Source organism: Diabrotica virgifera, chromosome 3 (assembly GCF_917563875.1).
Source record: "Diabrotica virgifera virgifera chromosome 3, PGI_DIABVI_V3a".
NCBI classification, from domain to species: Eukaryota; Metazoa; Arthropoda; class Insecta; order Coleoptera; family Chrysomelidae; genus Diabrotica; species Diabrotica virgifera.
The window spans coordinates 4,408,066-4,425,023 of record NC_065445.1 but is presented as its reverse complement, the minus strand read 5'-3'; the positions used below and the strand labels follow the sequence as shown (position 1 = coordinate 4,425,023).

Here is a 16,958-nt window from a genome sequence, read left to right as displayed (position 1 = left end):
GGTGGGAAACAATCAATATAATGTCAATCTATAAGTTACTATCGCTAAATTTAACACCTATTAACACCTCCACTATGTTCACCTCTTTTTATCTCACAACTTAATATGTTTTACATCTTTTGCGTTATTTTGCCGGTTATTAGTGCGGTCATCACTGTATTTATACTATCACTTATTGCGTATATTCAAGTTTATTTGGATATAGATAACTTTGAAAAAGATGATTTTTCGTGACTGAAATGTAAACAGTTTGAGTTATCATATTTAGGACCGGACTCCCTAAAGATATTATTCTGGGCTATATTAAGACAAATCAAAATCCATATAATCTATTGCCAAATAAAATAAAATTACATAAACGTAAGTCACTAAACAAAATTTATTCACAGAAAGGTGTTGTTAACATATCTTTAATGTTTGAAATAGTAAGGAGTGGTTGTTTGTGGAGTTGGTGTAGTTCTAGGAGTACAAGCACACGTTTTTAAGTCTACAAGAGTACTATTGATATCCTTGATTTCGACATCGTTCTCTGTAATAAGAACATTAACTTCTAGAAGTTCGCTGAGAATTTCTTTAGCTCTAATATCGATGTCGCCGATTATCAATGACTCTTTGGTTACTTTTTCATAGTTATCGTTGAGGAGAGATTCCAAAGTGGTAACGTTGGTGTTGAGCCTGTCGATTTTGTTGTCATTGACGTTGAGATTGGTGTCAATTTCGGCAAGTTCTGACCTGATTCTTTTAATTGTTGCTCTGATGGATCTCACCTGGGCGCAGCTCTGGTCCAATGCTGATTGGATGGCGGTTATGCTGTCTGGACAGTCACATTGTGAGGTTGCTGTAACAAAAATACGCTCAGTAGAATATATAGTAAGATATTAAAAACAGAATTGAAAAGAAATATGTATAGTCAAATGGAGGCAGAAGAACAAGCCGGGAAGATCAACCATAGACCATCTGTTTACTGTAACCCACATTATTGCGAAAAAAATAGCACATAACCAAGAAACCCATATATTGTACGTTGACTTAAACACAGCCTACGATAGCGTTGCGTTTCCTAAAGCAAACTCTGGCGAAAGCAAATCAATGTCGAATTAATAAAAGCCGTAAAATAATTCTCCAATAATAGCAAATCACAAATCAAAATGAAACATAGCATAACAACAGGATTCGGCATAAAAGATCTATCACAAGGATGCTGTCTATCACCAACGTTGTTCAAAATAAACTTAGAGCAGACGGTAGCTACTTGGAAATGGAAATGCCAAAACATGGGCATACCTCTAGATTCTAGATGATGATACATTATATACACTATCATTCTCAGACGACCAAATTATTATAGCACAAGACATTGACGATATTACAGTATTTGGGGCCTAGAAGTAAACGTAGAAAAAACAAACCACATTTGTATTGGGGGAAGACAACAAGACTTACAACTGTCAAATAGTCAAACGATCAAACACACAAATGTATACAAATACTTGGGAATGAAAATAACAAAGGATGGAGTACTCGATGAAGCAATATTTGATAGAAATATGAAGGAAAGATGGGCAATATAAATGTTGAACGGAGTCTTATGGGATAAAACAATAAACAACAAAAACAAAAATAGAATATACGACACTGTAGTAAAGAGCATAATAATGTACATACCTATAGCTGCGAAATATGGCCATTGAAAGAATGAATCGAACAAAAAGTCATGACATCATAGATGAAATACGAAGTATACAATTAATATGGTACGGACATGTACAAAGAATGCATAATAATAGAATCAGAAAGAAAATGTCACAGTGAAACCCAAAAGGAAAAGAAGACGAGAAGGCGAGACCACGGAAGAGTTGGCGAGAAGAAGGAGATGAGAGAAGGAGGCATAAGGTAATAGTCGATTGCAGGAGTTACAGAGGGGTAAATACCAACAGTTACCATACACTAGTAATACCAAAATTCAAACAAGAATTACCAATAATTCCAAAAATTGTTAGATACAAATTAAATAACCCATTAGGGCGCCTTCAAGAGAAAAAGTTCGTAAACAGACTGGAGGAAGGACTAAATAAAAGGCTGGAGAAACAAAAAATGGTTTAGGAGAAACAACGGAAAAATTAAACAGATTGATTTAATACTTGTAAGATCTGTTAAATACAGATCAACAAGAGGAACTAGAGGGAAATGAGAATGAATGGCAGGAAGACGAAGAAGGAACGAACGAGGACCAACTTTGAAAGAAGTCAAAGCAATATCAAGTGACCTAAAAATATCAAAAGAGCAGGAGAAAGTGGTATCCCAACTGAGATTTTTAAAGAAGGCGTGGAAAGACTAAAAGAAAGAATATTCCGCTTGACACTATCATTTTGGCAAAAGGAAAAAATGTAAAACAATGGAATGAAGCTCTTCTTTGTCCTATCTGAAGAAAAGGGCGAAATATGGAATGCGAAAGCTAGAGGTATAGCAATATTAGAAGCAGTCTCTAAAATTCTTGCAAAATTATGAAGAAAATAATACTGATATAATAATATGATAACGTAGTTGCCGGAGAATACCAGGGAGATTTTAGAACAGAAAGAGCAACACTAGTGATCAAATAAGTGAGTTAATATTAATAAAAATAATATATATGAACAAAACTTAGGATTACATATGTTATTTATTGATTTTCAACAGGCATACGACTCCATAAACTGAACGATGCTATATACTAGCCATGATAATACTAACAATACCAGAAAAGCTTGTAAAGCTAGCTTAAAAGTAATAGATTCGGACTAACAGTAAACAAACAAAAACGAAATATGCGGAAATAAGAGGAGACAAAATATAATAGCAAATATATCAAAATGAAAAGAGCACAATCTGCTCATAGTTTTGTTAAAGTGCCAGAATTTAAATTTTCAAGTGTAATCGTAAAGATATACAGCCCTAATAGCCAATATATATAAAGAAGCCACAACAAATATTAAAGTATACGAAGGAACACAGTCAATTCAAATAAATAGAGGCGTAAGACAGGGTGACACAATATCACCGAAACTTTTCACTCAGGCTCTGGAAGGTATTTTTAAAAGAGTAGAATGGGAAGAAAAAGGTATAAGAATTTGTGGACAACGCTTGAACCACGTAAGGTACGGCCATGACATCGTATTGATAACCGATAAAAAGAAGAATTGTTTGAAATGATGAAAGAACTGGACATAGAAGCCGGAAAGATTACAGCAAGACCAAAATCATAAGAAATCCAGATGAGAACATCACATTCAGGATCGGACAGGGTGAAATAGAACAAGTTCACGATTATATATATCTGGGTCAAATTATAAAACTTAACAAGGAAAACCAAACAGCAGAGATCAAAAGACGAGTTAGACTGGCATGGGCGGCATTTGGAAAACTAAGCTATATCCTTAAAAACAAAAGATATCCACAACACCTTAAGACCAAAGTATACAAACAATGCGTACTCCCTGTTCTCACTTACGGTTCTCAAACGTGGGCGTTTACAGAAGCAAACATGGACAAGATCATAAAAACCCAAAGAGCAATGAAAAGGCAAATTTTGCACATAAGACTAATGGATAAAAAGAGAAACGAGTGGATAAGAGGAAAAACCAAAGTTAGGGATGTTAGACAAGAAATGTCGGATAGAAAGAGCCAGAAGTGCATTCATGAAATTCAGAAACGTCTTTACGAACTCTGACTTTGACCTAAACCTAAGACTAAGATTCACGAAATGTTATATGGTCGGTGCTCCTATATGGCATGGAAGGATGGACTTTAAAAATAAACACAATCAATAAGCTAGAGGCATTTGAGATGTGGATCTATCGACGAGTCCTTAAAGTTCCCTGGACCGCAAGAATAACAAATGAAGAAATCCTGAGAAGTATTGGTACAGAACGACAACTGATGTGCACAATTAAACAGAGAAAAACGGCATACCTGGGACACATAATTAGAAATGAAAGATATCAGTTTCTGCAAACCTTAATTGAAGGAAAGATCGAAGGAAGAAGAGGAGTGGGCAGGAAGAAAATGTCATGGCTCCGTAATGCCAAACAATGGACAGGACTAAAAAACATAGGAGACCTAATACATACTGCAAGGGATAGAGAAAATGGTCAAACGTGATCGCGAACATCCATTAGTGGATTGAATAAGAAGAAGAAGAAGAAGAAGAAGGGATGTTAGACAAGAAGTTGCAAAATTGAAATGGAGATTTGCCGGACACACTATAAGACAAAAAGAAGACCGATGGAACAAAATTATTATAAATTGGAGAAGGTGGGAAAATAAACGAAGCAGAGGAAGGCCACAAATGAGGGAGGCAGATGATAATAGCAAAGCAAAAGGAGACAAAAAATAATAGCAAATACATATATCAAAATGAATGGAGCAGAGCCTGCTCATAGTTTTATAAAAGTGCCAGAATTTAAATTTTTAAGAGTAATCGTAACAAATACGGGAAGATATGGAAAAGAGATAGACAAAAAATAATTAATAGGAGCATAGCGATAGGGTCACTAAATTCAATACTGAAAGCAAAAAATGTGAATAGCGAAACTGCGAGCCTATGAGGCAGTACTCAGACCTACAGTGATGTATACCAGCGAGACGTGGATTAGGAACCGGCAGGAAAAAACGAAAATAGAGGTCTAGGAAAGATGGAGATAGGAATACAGACGACAGAGAATATATATGGAGAAGACGAACAAATAAAGAAATAATAAAGATGTATAGGAAACTAATAATTAGAGATTCAATTATAAATATTTTTATAGTTGGGACTCATTGTAAGAAACATTCACTCTGCTGGCTACTGGCATACTGGTAAAACATACGGGCTACTAAAAAAATGGGAACAAAATTTTGGATAGATGTTTAAATAAAAAAAAAACACTACTTTGAAGTCTTATATTAGAAAAAGGTATAAATAAAGAGAAAACAAAAAAACTGAAGAACTGTTATATACTGATAGTAACGTTATTCAAAAACTTGTTCTTACCTAAATGGACCTGATCAGCGTCAACATAGAAGTACAGGTAAGCGAAAATGAAGTAGATGTAGATGTATTTCATTTTTGATGGTGTTCGCTTGGATGTGAGTGCCAGAGTGACATTCCCATTGTTCATATAACATATTTATACTAAATATGTGTTTTTTTACGTAAAGTGACTGTTTTCGAAATTTCTATACAAAATTAAATTGTTTGTTTTTTCAAGGATTTAATTTGTATATGTAAGGTTTAATTAAGGAAGCTTTCGTTTTTAAGTTTAAAAATAGAACGCTGTTTACAAATAATTTCGTATTTCCGTGTTACAAAAATGCTTTACTTGTTTTTGTGTCATTCTAAGTTGATAGGTTATATGTGTAGATTGTATATATGACAAGAATAAAAAACCGCTAAACGCCGTAAAAATGAGTGGTGTACACAATTACTCTGGGCTAATTAGCAAAATACAAGGAAAAGTTATTTACCAGCAATTTTATTGCTGGAATCGAATCTTATTATTGTATGTATTAATAATATAGATATGCAAAGTCCGCAGATAGTGTGCTACTTTTTTTTATAAACAAAATGGTGCCCGAAAATCGTGTTTTTTTCAATTGTTGCTCTATAACTCCAAAGATTTTAACTTTAGACCAAAAACACCCAAATAAAAATTCACCGCAATTAAATTCTGCATAGAGGAGTGTTTTTTCCGATTTACTTCGACGAAAACTTTCCCCGGAAAAAGCGGGTTTTTCCAACAAAATCTTTAATTTTCAAGTAAACTTTTAGATAAGTAGTTGTTAATCAATAATTAAATAGCTTGGTAACGCAAAAGCCCTTTCCGTATATATTATAATTCCAGAAGTCTTATGGAAATTAAATGAACAGTTTAGCAACAATTAAAATGTTAATTAAAAATTTACGGTCGCTATAATAACGACAATAATTATGATGCATAAGAATAACTACGATTTTTTCATAAAAAGACACTATACCTATCTAATGTACTTGACAGAATTGAAATTAGACTATTTAAGCGGCCTCAGGAATATTTTAAAATTATAAACAATTTTTTGGTTTATAAACAAATAGAATATCTCGGGAAATACTAAACTAAATTAATTTGTGAAAACGGTATTCGAAAGATAGTGGCAGGCCGCTTCTTTTAAAAGAAAAAACGTTTAAGTATGACGAGTGGTTCCTGAGATACAGCCGGTCAAAGTTGACCGGAATTTACGGCAAAGATATAAACAATAGGATCATAATTTTCAAACCATCACCATTTTATTTTTGTCCTCTTTCTCCACACCAATTTTCATATCTTTAAAATCCTCATATCATATATTATTATAATAAAAACTATCGATAATACGTGTGAAAATTGCCAAAAATAGCAAAATTCCAATCAAAAATTAGGTTGGAGAAAATGTAACCCTCAAAGTTCAAAATCGGTATACGTTAACAAAATGAATTTTCTCGGCTTCTCACGGAGCAATTTCCTTCATTCTTTTTTTGTTCCCAGGTAACTCGACTAGAGCCATCGAACTAATGCATTATTAAATGTCAAACTTACTTGTTTTTTGTAATAATAGATTAATTTTAACTATTTAGAATGGGAAATAAGCCACAATATTATTAAAAAATGATTTTTATTAACGTTTCGACGCCCAAATCGGGTGCCGTTGTCAAAATACATTTGGTACCTTCGAGCCCGAGAAGCATAAAATTGTGTCCGATCGAACCCGATGATTGAGACAATGGTCTAATAGATCCAGATGGGTATGAAGATTATTGGTTTTTGAAGAATTTATGATTCAGCCAGATTGGATCCGCTCTGCCGATTGAATTAAATGTGAGGTTTTTCCATTTATTATCTTGATTGTTCTTTGTTTATCCTTCATATTTATTTCCTTTCAACAAAGTGCCAATAAATTATTAGATTTTTGAGGATTTTGGGGTTCAATTAAAAATTTTGATTTTGCGCATTGAATAGTTGATTTATAACCTATAATTTTATTTAGCTAAAAAATAATTACTTATTAGATTGATTTGTACACCTTTGTGTGTATGCAAATATGTATTTGAGTTGATTTGGAGTATTAGTTTGTGGAATGCTATACGATTTCTGATTATTATTAGTAGATATTGCTATTATTATTGGATTTATTTAAATATAAATGATTATAGGACCATAGCCAATATTCGGCTAAGTTTGATTATTAGATAAAAGACAGATTTAGATTTGACTTTTATTAGTTGATTGATTAGCGTTGATTTTTGAGTTCGTACAATTAAATAATATTATTTGCTACGTATTTTGATTAATATAAAGCTAAAAATGCCTATGAAAGCTTCTGATTTTCGTCAATTATATCGCAAAAGAGATATAATTGAACAAAGATTAAACAATTTTATTAAATTTATAGAGTCGATGACAAATATCGCGATTAATGATTTAAGCGAAGACCATTTTTCGCAAATAGAATGGAATACTGAAAGAACTGAAAGTTTAGTTACGGAATTTGATGAAATCCAAATGTCAATTGAATTAAATTGTCAGGATCAAGATATTCAGCAAGAGTATGCGAAAAGACAACGATTAGATACTATATTTTCAAAAACTTTGTCTAAAGCAAGAACGATTTTAAAAAGAAAATGTTCCGATTCATCCAGTTCAGAGTCGAAAAGGTTAGATATAAATCATGAATATAGTGGATTAGAAGGTGTCAAATTACCTCCTATTCAGTTACCTGTCTTTCATGGAGACTATTTGACGTGGATTGAGTTTAAAGATACTTTTGAAGGGTTAATTCATAATAATAAAGTATTGGCAGATATTCAAAAATATCATTATTTACGTGCGAGTTTAAAAGGTGATGCATTGAAAATTATACAAAGTTTAGATTTTTCTGCACAAAATTACAATTCTGCATGGCAGACTCTATGCAACAGATTTGACAACTCTCGGATGTTAGTAAACAATCATTTAAAAGCTCTTTTTGAGATTGAAAATTTAAATAAAGAATCTGCATTAGGTCTTAGAAGCATGATAGATTCAGTTAAAAAGCATTTATTCGCTTTAAAATCACTTCAACTACCGACTGAACATTGGGATGCTATTATGGTGTATTTGGTAAGTGGTAAATTGGATAAATTTAGTTCTAGGGAATGGGAAAAAAGAAAAATAGATAATTCTTTGCCAAGTTTAAACGAATTTCTTGAATTCTTGAAGAATCGTGCTGATTTTTTGGAAACTATAGAGTTAAGCAATGTGACAAAACCGGATTATAAATCTAATTACCAAGATAAACGCTCTAGATCTCTGCTAACTAGTAAAAGCAGAAGTTGTAATTTTTGTAAACAAAATCATTTGATTTACCTATGTGAAGAATTTCTTAAACTTTCAGTAACCCAAAGATGGGATAAAATAAAACAATTAAATGTATGCCGAAATTGTTTATGTACCGGACATTCCTACAAACAATGTAAATCGTTCGGTTGTAAGATATGTAAAGCCAAACACAGTTCTCTTTTACATGAAAATAAACCATCTGATATTCATGTTAAAGACAACAGTTCAAATAATTTCAACCCGAACAATGATTCCGAGAATGAACCAAATAAAGTTAAGTTGTCAACTAATACTTCAGAAAATAATGTTAATAGAAATGAGATTGTTTTAAAAAATAATTGTTCAAATAATGATTATGTACTGTTGAGTACTGCTAAAGTTAGAGTATATGATAGATACGGAAATACTCATATCGCACGAGTAATCCTAGATTCAGGGAGCCAATCATGTTTTATTACAGAGGATTTTCTAAGTAAACTCGATTTAGACACAAATAGAGCAAATATTTGTGTTTCAGGAATTAATAATTCCGTTTCATCTTTAAATAAAAAATGTCAATTAAAAATTGGTTCTATATTAAACAATTTTAAGTCAAATTTACATTGCATAGTGGTGCAACAGATTACTGAGAATTTGCCAACTTATACTTTTAATGTCTCAAATTTCTCAATACCCCCTAATATAACTTTGGCAGATGATTCATTTAATGTAAGCAGTAAGGTAGATATGTTACTTGATGCTAGTTTGTTTTGGGATATAATGTTAGATGGTCGCATAGATCTTGGAAAGAATTTACCCTCCCTCCAAAATACTGTTTTTGGTTATATTGTGGTTGGTAAAGTTCCATATCCAACAAAAAATCATATTAGATGTCATTTTACACAACATATATTTGTCAGATTGTCATTAAAATTATTAGATTGATTGTCATAATATAAAATCACATTTTTTAACAATTTGTAATTAATTTTTAGCTGAATACAAGAAGTTTTTAATATAATATATTACAGTCCATTCTATCAGAAGTTTGTCCATAACATTTGGTTTTTATTAATTATAAGATTAATTTATTTATAAGAACAAAAAATTACATATTTTTTCCAGTTGTAGGCTTTTTTTAGATAAACTTACTACAAGTGTACCTTTTAAAGTTAAAAACATAAATATTCTCATTTGAAAGCTGTATAATTATTTAAACAATTTTTTATAAACAAATTAAAATATTGGGTTATAATAAATTTATTAATTTATTATAACAAAAAAACGCAAGTTTGACATTTAATAATGCGTTAGTTCGATGGCTCTACTCGAGTTACTTGGGAACAAAAAAAGAATGAAGGAAATTGCTCCATGGGAAGCCGAGAAAATGCATTTTTTTAACGTATACCGATTTTGAACTTTGAGGGTTACATTTTCTCCAACCTAATTTTTGATTGGAATTTTGCTATTTTTGGCAATTTTCACACGTATTATCGATAGTTTTTATTATAATAATATATGTTATGAGGATTTTAAAGATATGAAAATTGGTGTGGAGAAAGAGGATAAAAATAAAAAGGTGATGGTTTGAAAATTATGATCCTATTGTTTATATCTTTGCCGTAAATTTCAGTCAACTTTGACCGGTTGTGTCTCAGGAACCACTCGTCATAATTAAACGTTTTTTCTTTTAAAAGAAGCGTCCTGCCGCTGTCTTTCGAATACCGTTTTCACAATTTAATTTAGTTTAATGTTTTCCGAGATATTCTATTTGTTTATAAGCCAAAAAATTGTTTATAATTTTAAAATTCCTGAGGCCGCTTAAATAGTCCAATTTCAATTCTGTAAAGTACATTAGATAGATATAGTGTCTTTTTATGAAAAAATCATAGTTATTCTTATGCATCGTAATTATTATCGTTATTATAGCGACCGTAAATTTTTAATTAACATTTCAATTGTTGCTAAATTGTTCATTAAATTTCCATCGGCTTCTGGAATTATAATATATTCCGAAAGGGCTTTTACGTTACCAAGTTATTTAATTATTGATTAACAACTACTTATCTCAAAGTTTAGTTGAAAATTAAAGATTTTGTTGGAAAAACCCGCTTTTTCCGGGGAAAGTTTTCGTCGAAGTAAATCAGAAAAAACAAGTTTCTATGCAGAATTTAATTGCGGTGAATTTTTATTTGGGTGTTTTTGCTCTAAAGTTAAAATCTTTGGAGTTATAGAGCAAAAATTGAAAAAAACACGATTTTCGTGCGCCATTTTGTTTATAAAAAAAGTAGCACACTATCTGCGGACTTTGCATATCTATATTATTAATATATACAATCATAAGTTTCGATTCCAGCAATAAAATTGTTGGTAAATAACTTTTCCCAAAAATGGCCTATTCTCTGATAATCAGCCCAGACTAAATATTCCAGCTACAAAAGAGGTGATATTGTGTGGCACGAAAATGTATTTTCATTTTGATGAAAAATAAAATTCTAGTTTTACTTTGTAAGATTTTTCCATAATAATAGCTAAATTTGAATTAAAACGCTTCACAAAAGGGTAACTTTGATCCAGTTTGCATTTTGAAGCTCTTTTGTGGCGCGTTTTACTTCACGTTTAGCAAATATGCAAAAATCTTTCAAAATAAAACTAGAGTTTTATTTTCCATCAAAATGAAAATATATTTTCACGCCACGTAATATGCATATCAGCTCTTTTGTAGCTGGAATATTGTGTACGCTACTCATTTTTACGGCGTTTGGAGGTTTTTTATTCTTGTATCAGGAGATTTTCTAAGTTTTTTTATAAATTTAATGTACGAAGTTGAATGTAATGTTTCTCGATTACACGTTAAGCGTTATAAATGGTCGCATTTGTCGCATTATCTCCCAAATGATCTAGTGGTTACGACACTAAACTTGTGATAGGACAATTCGAGTTGATATCCCGCCATCCTAATACTTGTTTTTCAATATAATTTTTTGTGTCCATCGAATGTACCTACACTAGATTTTTTTTTCTATTCGAAATAGGTTGAAAGGAAGAATATTGGGATTACCGGCAAATGAACTCGGATTGCCCGATCAAATTGAGCGTCGTAACCACTATAACTATATAAACCATTTCGGCGATAATGGTTAAACGGATTATACTTTTGGAGCTCAATAAATTCTAAACGGCTTAACCGATTTTAATCACTAATCATAATATGGTGGCTCCTGGCTTCTGAGCCACCTTAGATAATTAGGGGTTGGTTACCCCCTACCATAAGGGTTGATGAAATAACTTGTATCACCGTAGATGCATTTATTTTATAAGTTAGAGTACTAACGGTAAATAGCTGGTGGTACGTTAGTTCTCAGTAGCTGTGATGTTTTCCCTTTGGGATCTCAAATATTAATGACTTACTCTTCGCAATGGAATTAGAAGATAATAATTAGTCTTCTTCTGTTTATTGTTTTGGTATATAATGAAAGTAAGAATGTTTTGATTAAAAGCGCTGAGTTGACTCGGTTATAAAAATAATGAATACTATTGTTATTGCAAACCGACCTTGGTCAAACCTAAACTGTTACACTGATATGTGCTAATTTAGGTCGATCGTATTTACTATAAACAAACGTAGTTTGTTTTGCTAAAGACATTTAAAATTATTAAAAGGATTTGTTTTAATAAGAAGATTACTAAGAGATGCCGTGTATCCCAACACAATAAGTTTGAAACGTATTAATAAGTAGTATCTGGTGCATGCAAGTCCAAGTATCATAATTGAAGGTATTATAGGGTTAACTGAGCTTGAAAAACCGTTTTCCCATAGGAAATACATTTGACCATACTTATGAAGCCTATAACTTAAAAATTCGAATTTTCTCCTTCAGACTCCTCTAGACTCCTCCTCCAAACGCTCAGTTATTGGCGCAATTCTAGGTTGAAGTTTTGAGTAATTAATTCTGAGTCGAAAAACCAACATTTTCAAAGTTTAGTTTTTCAGTTTTTCGGCTGTACTAAGCCGTGTGTGTGTCTGATCCTGACCATTTGAAGGTGTCATAGCAACATGCTAGACATCTGCTAGATATCATGCTATGACACCTAGACCATTTCGTTAGTTAGCTAGCCACGAGGCTAGTCATCTGAATTATTTCAGATTGGTTTAGAGAAAGCAACATATGCATTCTTTGAGGAAAAACTAACGAGTTTTGAAACCGTTTGGTAAGGGTGCTTGTTGTGCTCTCTAAACGAACTAAATATAAGACGGCTTTGGCTTCGTATTGCAATGAGATGAAAATGGTTATATCTGAGTATGTGGGCTTCCATTTTCGTTTGAATTTTGCCGCGCTGGACAGATGGGACGTGAATTGCAAATTATAGAATTCCCTCAACTACTTAGCTCCAGCATCCGATTGGCTATCATTTTTAGAAGTCACAGAGGTGTAACCAGAAAATGGTCCCAATAAAGTTTTTGATTTAATATTTTTTTATATTTTATTTAGTTAACAGGTATTAACAGAATATCAATTTGCTTAGTTATTTTAATCATAATGTTATTGAGTTATGTGATTTCCACGTTGCATCTCTCATTTTAAAAATTAATTACTTAGTTATTTTACATCATCATCATCATCATTGACTCGACAGCCCTTTCTGGGTCTTGGCCTGTTCCAGGATTCTTCTCCACTCTGATCTGTTTCGTGCTTTTCTTCTCCAGTTTTTTATTTTTAAGGTTTTTATATCATTTTCTATTTGTTCTAAATATCTCAGCTTCGGTCTTCCTCTTGTTCTTTTTCCTACTGGCATCTGTTTGAATATTTTGTTTGGTATTTCGCCTTCTTCCATTCTTTCTACATGTCCCATCCAACGCAGCCGTCCTATTTTAATGAATGTTATGATATCTGGATCCTGGTGTATTTCGTATAGTTCAAAGTTGTACCTTCTTCGCCAAATTCCATTTTCTTTTGTGTCCTTATATATGTGTCGCAAGATTTTTCTTTCAAAGGTGGCTAACAATGTTTCCTCTCTTTTAGTGAGTGTCCAGGTTTCTGAGCCATATGTGAGTACCGGTCTTATTAGGGTTTTGTATATTTGGCATTTTGTTTTCCTTGCGACGTTGTCTGATCTTAGTTGCCGAATTAAGCCATGATAACTTTTATTGGCAATAAATATTCGCCTCTTCACTTCCTCTGCTACGTTATTATCAGATGTGACTAGGGATCCCAAGTATGTAAAGTTTTTTACCCCCTCAATGTTGTATTCTCCTATTGGTATATTTTGTGTCTGCCTTATTTCTGTGTTTTTACTTACCTGCATATATTTTGTTTTGTTCTGGTTGATTTTCAGGCCAATATTTTGTGCAGCTCGTTCTATTTGATTGAATGCCTCTATCATTTCTCTTCTTGATCTTGCGATTATGTCAACATCATCTGCAAATGCTAGTATTTGCACGCTTTTATTAATTATTGTTCCTCGAGTATTGACTGTTGTGTCCCTCATTATTTTCTCGAGTACAATGTTGAACAAGATGCATGATAGAGCGTCTCCCTGGCGTAGTCCCTTTTTCACATCTATTGTTTCCGTTAGTTCGTTTTGTATCCGGATTTTACTTTCTACTTTTAGAGATTCTTTTATCAGGTCTATTAGTTGTGTTGGTATATTAAATTCTTTCATTGCTTTTATTAAGAATTCTCGGTTTATATTGTCATATGCGCTTTCGAAGTCTATGAAGAGATGATGTGTGTCGATGTTATGTTCACTTGTTTTTCAAGGATCTGTCGCAGAACAAATATCTGGTCTATTGTTGACTTCTGTCTACAGAAGCCACTTTGGTACCTGCCAACTATTTTTTCAGCGTGTGGTCTAAGTCTTTCATAAATGACGTTGGACATTATTTTGTATGCTGCATTCAGCAGCGTGATTCCACGGTAGTTTCCACATTCTAACTGATTCCCTTTTTTATGTAATGGTACAATAATACCACTATTCCACTCCGCTGGTAGCTGTTTATTTGACCATATCTTTGTTATCAATACATGTATTGTTTTCTGTAGTGCGTCTCCTCCTTCCTTCAGTAATTCCGATGCTACTTGATCCGATCCCGGTGATTTATTGTTCTTTAATTTGTCTACTGCTGTTCTAATCTCGGCTATTGTTGGTGGACTCTTTTCTCTGTTGTCTGCTTGGTCTAATGGTATATCAGGGTTCGTCTCACTCCCATCTCCTTCAAGCTTTTCCGTAAAATGTTCTGTCCATCTTCTTAGTATCTCTTGCTGTTCTGTCAATATATTACCTTCCTTATCTCTACACATCGTCGTTCTCGGTTTGAAGTCTTTTCTGCTTTTGTTCAGTTTCTGATAAAATTTTCTTGTCTCTGTCGATCTACTTAGTTCTTGCAGTTCCTGAAGTTCTTTGTTCATATATTCTCTCTTTTTTCTTCGGTGAGTTTTCTTTTCTTCTCTGCGTAGTTGTTTATATTCTTTTTAGCTGTTTAGTTATTTTACAACCGATTTTAAAAAAACTTGACACCGCTGGATAGGTGAATGACCGGTATTTTAATTTACAAAAAAATATACTGGGTGTTTCATTAAAAATAAGTCAACAACGTTTTTTCAAAAATCCGCCAATTTTTTAAGGCAATATAAAAAAATTCAATCTATTCAAACAAAACTTTTACTAAAATAAAACCTTTCAGCGAAAACCGCATATTTCTATCTTGAGCCGCTTAGAAGTTATAGGCAGTTAAAATGGGGGAAAATATAAGTGGACACCTGGTATACGTTTTCTGTTATTCTTACATCTGGTCGTCTATTTGCTTTTTTTTTCAAAATTATTGTGAGTTGGTAGTACCTTACTCTGTCAAACGCCTTTTCATAATCTATAAAGCAGCTGTACACATCTTTATTCACATCCAAACAGCGTTGCATTAATACATTTACACAGAATATAGTCTCCCTATTTTCAATTCCAGTGCGAAATCTGAACTGTGTGTTACTTATGCAAGGATATAGGATGTTTTTTGTAAATGCAGTTGGTATAATTTTTAAAAATAATTTCAGTGTATGTTTCAGTGCTCATTAAATTTATTGTTCTATGGTCTTTACATTATAATAGTGTTGTTTCCCTTAGGGACTGCAATGAAACTAGAAGTCACCCAATCATCCGGTATTTTTCCTGTTTTATAGGCTCTATTAAAAAGTTTAGTAAGCGCATGTATACTGTCTTCGTTTAACATTTTTAATAGTTCAACAGGTATCTGGTCCGGACTAGAAGCCTTTCTTTTTTTCATATTCTTGATTCTTGAGTGCATTCAGTACCTTTTCTGACTGCCCAACCTACGTACTTCTATCTAGAACGATCGTCCATGATAGTTGAGTCAGTTGGTAGCCCCATTGTTCTTAAATCTGACCGTATTATTATCTTTCCATCGCATTCGTAGACGTCGTAAGGGCCTTCTCTCTCTCCTTCCTCCCCAATTTACTTAATAGGTAAGGCGGTTATTAGGGCGCAATTATAAAGGCTAGTGTCTGACCCGATTTTGAAGAATGAAGATATGAATACGCGCGATGAAGTCACACAGTAGACCCTTTGTTCTCTCTATACAGGGTGAGTCACCACTAACGGGACGGAACATTACAGCTAAACGGTAAAAGATTTGAAAATAATTTAAATTGAATAGTTTCTAAGTTGATAAAAGCTACATTTTAAAATATACAGGGTGCCCTAATAAGTGGCGGCGTATCAAAGTTATATTTTTTCTTATGGAACACCCTGTATTTTATTGCATTTTTTAATTGTCCGCAAAAAATAAGGTATAGTTTCATAAGGCTTCCCTATACCTATGTACAGAGTGTTTTGAGTTATCTTGACTTTTCTTAAAATGTAAAGTTTTAAAAGAAGGCTTATTTTTAAGTTATTTAAGAAATTATAAAAACATTACTTTTACATCTAAATAGTTGGATATTGGTTGAATGTATTTCATGATTAATTATTATACATTTGTCTACAGGGTGTTCAAAATTTACAGTTTAATTATTGGAGTATTCAATGTGGAAGATGATGCTTATTTTAAATGGAACACCATGTATATTAATAAATAATTATACTAAGCAAATTTACCTCTTTCGAATGGTTTATGAATGTCCTATACCTAGGTGTCATAGTTTTTGCGTAATATACAATTATTTAAATTCTTAATCTGTAAATCGATTTTAAAACAAAAAATTAATGTCATTGTATAACATTGTCAGTTTATGACAGTACGGTCTGGTAATTATAAAAACTATAAACATTCGTGTATGATATTCAATTTTTTTTTACTTAAAAATGGCTTTGGAAGAGCCAATTACATTCAAATTTAATTAGTCTCAGCATCCGTATGGCTTGCAAATTGTAGAAGCCTCGGAGGTGTAACCAGAGAAGGTTCCCATTGTTTTCATTCTGGTGGGATGTAGAATAGCATTATGTTGTTTTATATGCCATTAGAGTGAAAACTTAGTCTTTTTGCTAGCAGTTGCCGCTAGGGCATCTATGCCATTTCTTTCGTTGCCATCCGGGACTGCACGCTGGGGTCTGTTTTGGTTGGATCAGGGAGAGCAGCATATGTGCCTCCTGATGAGAGACTAATAAGTTTCG

General features: G+C 32.7%; 2 protein-coding genes across 2 annotated transcripts in view; one reads left to right on the top strand and one right to left on the bottom strand.

Annotated features, from left to right (window-relative positions):
* Positions 1-361: 361 nt before the first annotated feature.
* LOC114326589 (uncharacterized) lies at positions 362-5,127 on the bottom strand. The gene is made up of 2 exons (XM_028275003.2): positions 5,015-5,127; positions 362-838 (listed from the first exon to the last, which is right to left on the bottom strand). The coding sequence occupies exons 1-2, from the start codon at positions 5,085-5,087 to the stop codon at positions 411-413; spliced, it is 501 nt and encodes a 166-aa protein (XP_028130804.2). The 5' UTR covers positions 5,088-5,127; the 3' UTR covers positions 362-410.
* A 2,213-nt stretch (positions 5,128-7,340) lies between these two features.
* Positions 7,341-16,958, top strand: part of LOC126881737 (uncharacterized) — a 33,003-nt gene continuing 23,385 nt past the window's right edge. Inside the window, exon 1 of the mRNA XM_050646206.1 lies at positions 7,341-8,774. Coding sequence (XP_050502163.1) covers positions 7,341-8,774 — 1,434 coding nt within the window. The remainder of the gene's footprint in view (positions 8,775-16,958) is intronic.

Coding starts and splice junctions, on each gene's coding strand:
- LOC114326589 (XM_028275003.2), bottom strand. CDS start 5,087: ATGAAATACATCTACATCTACTTCATTTTCGCTTACCTGTACTTCTAT. Junction 839..5,014: donor CGCTGATCAGGTCCATTTAG/GTAAGAACAAGT, acceptor TTTTTGTTACAG/CAACCTCACAATGTGACTGT.